This window comes from Idiotropiscis lumnitzeri, chromosome 12 (assembly GCF_059441095.1).
Source record: "Idiotropiscis lumnitzeri isolate Australia: NSW breed Sydney's pygmy pipehorse chromosome 12, RoL_Ilum_1.0, whole genome shotgun sequence".
NCBI lineage: Eukaryota > Metazoa > Chordata > Actinopteri > Syngnathiformes > Syngnathidae > Idiotropiscis > Idiotropiscis lumnitzeri.
The window spans coordinates 12784528-12791601 of NC_142402.1; the positions used below are offsets into that span (position 1 = coordinate 12784528).

Below are 7074 nucleotides of genomic sequence, written 5' to 3' on the forward strand. Positions count from 1 at the left end.
AGTTAAACTGTTAGATGATCAATTCCTTGAATTTACATCACCCAGTTTCGCCATTTCATCTGACAAAATGGCACTGTGATACTGCTGCAATGATGTAACAAGTGACTGCAAGCGAGAATGTTGCAGAATTGCTCAAGCTCTCCATTGAACTTCACCGATCATGAATAAAACATTCAACAGCAGATGAAGTGGCTTTTATTTTTTTAATTTTGTAATATTATCCGCTAAAGCACCAGTGTCAATATTCATGACTAATGTGCACTTTATTCAAGTTTTCTCAAAGCACATGTTCATGAATGCCTGATTAAAAGGAAATCATTTGCAAATACTTTTCAAGCCATATTCGAGTCAATACAGAAAAACTGAAATGCCTTCTGTAAATAGTCGCTGGTTTTAAACGTGAAACCTTTTGCACAAATAATTGTTTGAACTGAAAGAAAGTTATGAATCAATCGCTTTAATTGACATTACACAGAGCAACTTTGTGGGAGTCGAGATTTGTACAATTAAACGCCAACCCAGGCCCATATATTTACAACATAGTTAAAATAATAAGAAAAAAAAAAAAAAATCCGAAGAGATACATGTGCATCCGTCAAAGAACCAACTATGCAAAGGCCAAGAAAGTGCAAGGTCTTTTGGATATAGGCAACTACCAAGCAAAGATATAAGATCAAACCATTTTTACGGCAGTAACGCACAAGTTTGCTTATCGAATGGTGCTGTAAAGGTTAACAAGTTTCATTTGAATAAAGCCTTAAATCCGCAGATGGATGCAACTGGCCGCTACGTGCTGACTTGTAGTCGTGAAATGCTGGTCTGGCTAGCTTGGGTAACATTCAGTGTCTAGCTGTTGGTTGGCGACGCACAGCAGAGATATCAACGCTGCCGTTAAATTTCAGCAGATATACCCTCTTTTAGTTTTTTGTTCCGCTGTGGAGTCACTGACAGTCACGTCATTTTCAAAAAAATGGAAAAAGAGTGCATCTCGAAGGACATACTAGACATAATGTTGTGACCTATCGCCTCGTGGCTATTTGTCTTCCAATGTGGCCAACAGTCGTGCACCAGATGGAAGGGACAGTATTATGACAGATGAGCCCCCCAGATGTAGACTAACCCTCCCACCCAGCTCCAGGGCATTGCTTCCAGACTGTCACATTCGATGGAACATCACCACAAACGTCAGAGGTGACTATGTGTAGAAGATGACCTCGGGAATCTGTCCATCCTCGACTGAAGTGCCATTGTTGTTACCCGCCGCATAGCAGAAGGTGAAGCAGGTCTTGGTGCCGGTTGTTGACGACTCATGTGTTATCTTTCGCATTCCCTTAGTCCCGTAATGAGAGTCCGGACCCTGTAGGAGAGAGAGCCAGAGGAAGAGGGGTGAGTAACCACAAACTGAGGTTACACCGCATTTTTTTTTAACAGCCAATTTGTAGGACAGGGATACACCACGTTCCACATATGCAAATGTTTTGGTCTTATAGTTCATGTCTATATGACAATTTGGCGAGAAAGATGATTTCACTCTCATTCCTCTCGACCAGTCCCGAGGTACCGCTGGTATGAATCTTCTGAGACTAGTCGTGACCAGAATAGTCGACGCTAGCACTAAGTGCTTCCACCACCAGCTTATTTTTGTACGATTGACGTATAACGACGTATAAAGACGGTGTCTCCTCTTAGGCCGGACATTTTGCCCCAAACAATCACAAACAAAATATTTTTAAATGCTTACGTAAGTAACTAAATCAAGGCCTCTTTAGGCCACAGCTGTGGTTTTAAAAGGCCATTAAACCATTACAATTTTAATTTGAAACATTTCAATGAAAAATTCATTTCATAAATTTAACTTGCATGGAGTAAAATATACTTCATAAAATGAGTCCATTATTATGACTGAGCAAGATTGTGTGGCTCAACTCTTAACTTGTTCAACCCAATTAATGACTTGATTGCACTTTCACGACATTTAGTGGTGACTCAACTCGCTTGAAACATGAAGGTTAAGACTTGATCGACACTTACTACCTGCACATGACTACAACTAATGGCTACAAATTTCTTTTTAGCCACTCAACACCATTTTACAGACTTTTAAAAATAGATCTCACTTTTTTTTTCCTAATCATCATCATGTAAACATTGAAAGTTGAATATTTTCTACAACAGATTTGCATGCACAAGTCCATCACATTCATCCATGCATAGTGGAACACAGGGCTGTTGTTCCACGCGTGCCCGTCCAGATAATGAGCTCCATAATGATTCTTCGGCATGTGTTTACCGTGACGGTGACCGGTGGAGACATGACTCCCATAACTGAAATTCTCAACTCCAATAGGAGGCAGGCTGTTTTGTCTGCTCCCCGCAGATGATGAGCTTGATAACACTCCTCTAGCCAAGTGTTTAATGAGACTAGCTGAGACCTTCTCCCATTACTGAAATTCTCAACCCCAATATCTGGCGAGTTCACCATACAATCATCTTTTAGCATTGGCATTGCATTCAAATGAATGCCTTTTCGCGCTTGCACAAGTTAAAAATGGTAAAACATGGGAGTAAATACTTCAAACATTTTAATAACCCAAAGAAACAAATACATAACCCTTAAAAAACATAAGGCGCAGCCTTTTTAAAAATGATTGTTTACAGACCTTGAGTGTAGCACAGGCGGTGTAGTTAACGTTGGGCAGTATCTCCACTGGTTCTTTGAACATGACTCGGAAGGTGTTGGCTGAGCCGTCGCAGCTGAAGCCCGTTTCATTCTGGCCCAGGACAGTGTTACTATCCGTGTGAATAATCTACACCGAGAGAAGGGAGACACAGACATTATGGAATAAATAAAACAACATGGCTGGAAATGGCAAAGACACTGGATCATACCTGAATGTTGACTTGGTAGTCGGTCGGCCCGTGTATAGATCCGTACAGGCCAAAGCCAACCACAAATATCCTTCGGTTAACGGAGAACCTAGAAACATCATGGTCATATTATTGGCTTAAGAGAAGATGTACACTGTGCCAAGGAAATATGGTGAAGTGTGATGAGGGGCTTCATTTAGACAAAAGTAGTAGCACAGCGCCATTTTGTATTTGTTGGAGGCGTGCCTTTTGGGCGCGCAGACTACAGAATGACATCAGGAGCTGGACTCTTGGCCGCGTATGGATGAGTTGTGACCTTAAGCAGCTCATTGCTAGTGTTTTCATTTCATATTTGGCCGAAAGACACCTTCATCAAAATGGCTGAATGATGATTGTGGCTCTCAAAACTACTTTATTTGCACCATGTTTATTTTTTTTTTTTACTTCACTCCAGCAGTCACATGTACCACAAATTTTAGCTCGCAATTCAAAGCAAAAAAATAAGTCTCTGCTTCCTCTTACATTGGGGCACTCGCAAATCAAGGTGCTGCATTGTATGAGTCCCATCGGAAGCAAATGGTTTCAGCAGTTCGCCGCTTACCGTATGCGGTCGCTTGTCCCACTGTAGCCCCAGCGACTCTCCACCTGTCCAAACCGCGTGATGCTGCACTCCTTCCCACGGAGGCAGCAACGAGGCCGATCGATGAAGTCGACACGCGGTTTAGGGTTCACTGTGAAGTGGAGGAAGAGACTCACCACCTCTCTGTCAGTCAGTATGCTGGACTGCGCCGGGCCTGATGAAGCAAAATAAATGCGTCAATGACGACTGTTGCGCTCTAAGGAATGATGAAGAAAGTGTTTTGTTACGTTTGCGTTCACCTGCAGCAAACTCTTCGATGGTCATGAGAGGGAAGCGGATAAGTGTGAGGGCCTTGCCCAGCACTTTGCGCTTGTTCTCTGGGGTGGGTTGCAATTGCTGCCTGTGGGCCTCCGCCTCTGCCCAACGCACTGCAGCTCCGAACAAACGCACCTCCCGCACGCCCAAAGTGTCCCGCTCCAACACGGCAACCAACGTATCTAAAAGGAGATGAATAAATATCAGATGTGATGCAATGGAAGCAGGGAATGTCAAAATTAAAAAGGCGAGCAGAAGAAAATACCAAGGTCAACGTCTGTAAAGCCTTCGGCAGCGAGAGCATCTCCTGTGTTCTTATCAATGTTTTCTAGACAGAGGCTGGCAAGCTGAGGTTCATCAAACAAGCGTGCCTGGAAAAAAAGAATACAAGAATAGCCATAATTTAAGGTACACCAACAGAACAATCTTATATATCCTTGGATTGTCTCAGTGTGATATTAAAACTGGTTTGATGAAATGAAACCTTTGCGATTAACAAAAATGCAAAAACAAAGAAATCAGGAAGGGAGCAAATACTTTCTCACAGCACTGTATTGTTGCTGTCGGGACAGCAGTCCATGCAACTGTGTGCATGTGACATTTTTGACAAAATGCAGGTTTTTCCCCCTTACATATAACATAATGCAAGCAGATTTTTTTCTTCTAACATCAACTTTTAAATCTGTTACACACAATCGGCTTGACTGACCTGTGTGAGAAGCATGAAAGCATTGTCAGCTCTCAGGTTCTTCTTGAGGAACTCCACACAGTGAGCCTCCAGGGCTGGGACAGCATACTTTTTGGCTGTATATAGTGTGGTCATCACGGTCTCTGGCCCAATCTGAACTTCATCCGAGTACAGAAACCTACACAGGGACGAAGTGAATCCATTTTATCCAAGCTAAACTTTTCACTGATTCATGTACAGCATTTCAAAACGCTGGCATCGGACTGAATCCTCGTAACTCCATATATATATATATATTTCATTAATTAATCATATTTCAATTTGGTCCACAATAACATCAGCATTCTACCATCAATACATGAAAGCCTAAATACACAGCATGGCCCTGTGTTCATTTTGTCTTTGTTTTCTCACAAAGTGCACAGACAAATCAATGTTCAAAGACACAGTTACATCTACATAATTAACTGAATCAGTAATTGACTCACTTGATATGAAGTGATCACTAAACAGTCGATATCCGCCACTATGAGAAGCATCCCACTCTATATTTTGGCTGTTTATTTATTTATTTTTTGTAACAGTTGCTATCCATTTACTACACCTTAATTTTTCCTTTGTCCCCTTTTGCTATTTCAGCCTGGCGCACAACAATTGTCTACCATAGTCACAGTGTGGCTTTTGCGTTTGCTCAAAGTAGCAACACGTTTCCGATACTGCAAAAGTGGCGTTGTTTACGTTAGGCGCGGTGCACTGTGGGGATGCATGACGTCAAACACTGAGCTGGTAACAACAAAAACAATAAACGCAGCAAAGCTGACTGCTGCGTTACTGGTGGAAAAGAGTCCCGCCCTCGTTAATAACACAACATGCACACACTCGGTCATTCTTACTTTAACAGCGCTAGAAATGCGGCTGGTTCCACGTCAGGAAGCTCGATTTCCGTAGACGTCGTCGCCATTCCGCCGTTGAACATAGCATCAAACACGGCGCTTCCAACGGCCAGAACAAACCTGATCATGCGAGTCAGAACCAGCTGATCAGATTTAAATACCACCATTAAAGGCTTTTGCCGTCAAAACTCATCTTACCTGTGTGCAGGTATCCTCTGAACCCCCATTCCTTTGCCCACCAAGAAGTGAACGTCACTTAGTACTTCGTTGTTGAACAGAAACGCAACCCTCTCCTTCACGGTGCTCTTTGTCGCCTGCCAGTTGTACACCGGCTCTCTGTACACCAACACGGACGCGGCAGCCGGAGCTGCGGTGGGCGCCGCCGCCGGCGTGGCGTTCGACGCCGCGATAGTTGCCATGTTTGACGCCGGGGTATCCATGCCTCCGGTGGCTGCCGCACTCGCAGCGGTCGGCGGCTGAAGAGAGCCCTGTGCGGTCAGCGGAGCTCCGGAGGTCAGAACGCCGTTGACGTCTAGACCACCAGGCCCCAGCTGCGGGTTGGACCGTCGAGTAGCTCCCTGCGCCCCACCAGCCGAACCCAACGCTCCGCCGTTAGATGCTGGCATCGAAAAAACGCTATTGCTGGGTTGGCTGTTTCCCAGAGGACCCGGCCCAGCGAAGTTGAGGCAAGGTGGCCTGCCACTGTTCTCACCAGCAGCCATCTTACATGTAGCTAGGTGTGAAAAAAAAAACTACAAAAAAAAAACATGCTTCTTCGCCTCGTCAATTTCTAGTTCTATCGACGTCAAAAAGTTATTCCAGCGCCCTCTACTGCATAACAACCTGTAGTACACTGGTCGGGTAAGCTTCTCCATTTTATATTTAGAAATACGTTTTTTAAAATTATTTTTCTGATAATTTTGCATTGTATGTTAACCCTCCCGTGGTATTTTAAAATGGAATGTAAACATAAATTACCTGTAGTCAAAACGTATTCTGCTGGCTACATTTATTTATTTTCTTCTTTGTATACATAGTTTTTGTAATTCTGTTGGGTTTGTAGACACCCATGCGTTGCATGGTAAAACCCCTCTAAATATATTTATACTAGGGTGTGCATCTCAATGAAAGACGATTTAATATGTATCCAAATTCCCCAGAATACAATTCAATTAAATAATGGAACATTTTTAAGTGGGATGATGTGATTCAGTTCGATTCAGCGGAATTGTAATTAAATTTGATATAGTACGGCTCTAGCTATTATCATGTTTATTAATATGTAACATGTAACAACTCTCCTAAGATCAAAATGTTCAAGTTGGTTAAATCCAAAGAAACAACAAATCATCTCCAATATCAAACCGATTTGTACAGATTCATATGTGTTGTGCATCTCTCATAAAAGATGATTCAATTGGTATCTCTGCACATGCAAAAATCCAAGAACGGTCCAATTTAAAATGCAACCAATGATCTAATTTTTTATGAACACTTACACCTACCATGCTAACGTATTTTAACGTTGTAATGAATGATGATAGTTGAAGAGCTATGTGATTTTTGAAGTGATAAAAAGTTTGACTTATATTCTTTTCGCCTCCTGTATTGATTATTGCGACGTGATAGTGACGATTAAGAGCTAAGTCCCCATTAAGAGGCCGCCACCGTGTTCTTGACTTTTGACATCTGCCGCACAGTGTAGTTAGTTTGAATGAAGTCGCTTTGTA

At 42.6% G+C, this 7074-nt stretch overlaps 1 protein-coding gene across 1 annotated transcript; it reads right to left on the reverse strand.

The window, feature by feature from the left end:
• Nucleotides 1-441: 441 nt before the first annotated feature.
• On the reverse strand, nucleotides 442-6129 carry LOC148325973 (BTB/POZ domain-containing protein 2-like). The gene is made up of 9 exons (XM_088310647.1): nucleotides 5543-6129; nucleotides 5345-5464; nucleotides 4473-4629; nucleotides 4029-4134; nucleotides 3748-3945; nucleotides 3470-3662; nucleotides 2890-2977; nucleotides 2661-2807; nucleotides 442-1357 (listed from the first exon to the last, which is right to left on the reverse strand). The coding sequence occupies exons 1-9, from the start codon at nucleotides 6064-6066 to the stop codon at nucleotides 1196-1198; spliced, it is 1695 nt and encodes a 564-aa protein (XP_088166773.1). The 5' UTR covers nucleotides 6067-6129; the 3' UTR covers nucleotides 442-1195.
• Nucleotides 6130-7074: the final 945 nt, after the last annotated feature.

Excerpts from the sequence above, each read along its gene's own strand:
- LOC148325973 (XM_088310647.1), bottom strand. The coding sequence starts at position 6,066 with ATGGCTGCTGGTGAGAACAGTGGCAGGCCACCTTGCCTCAACTTCGCT. Across the intron at positions 4,135-4,472 it reads CTTTCATGCTTCTCACACAG|GCACGCTTGTTTGATGAACC; the intron begins GTCAGTCAAGCC and ends CTTTTTTTCCAG. Across the intron at positions 3,946-4,028 it reads CTTTACAGACGTTGACCTTG|ATACGTTGGTTGCCGTGTTG; the intron begins GTATTTTCTTCT and ends ATCTCCTTTTAG.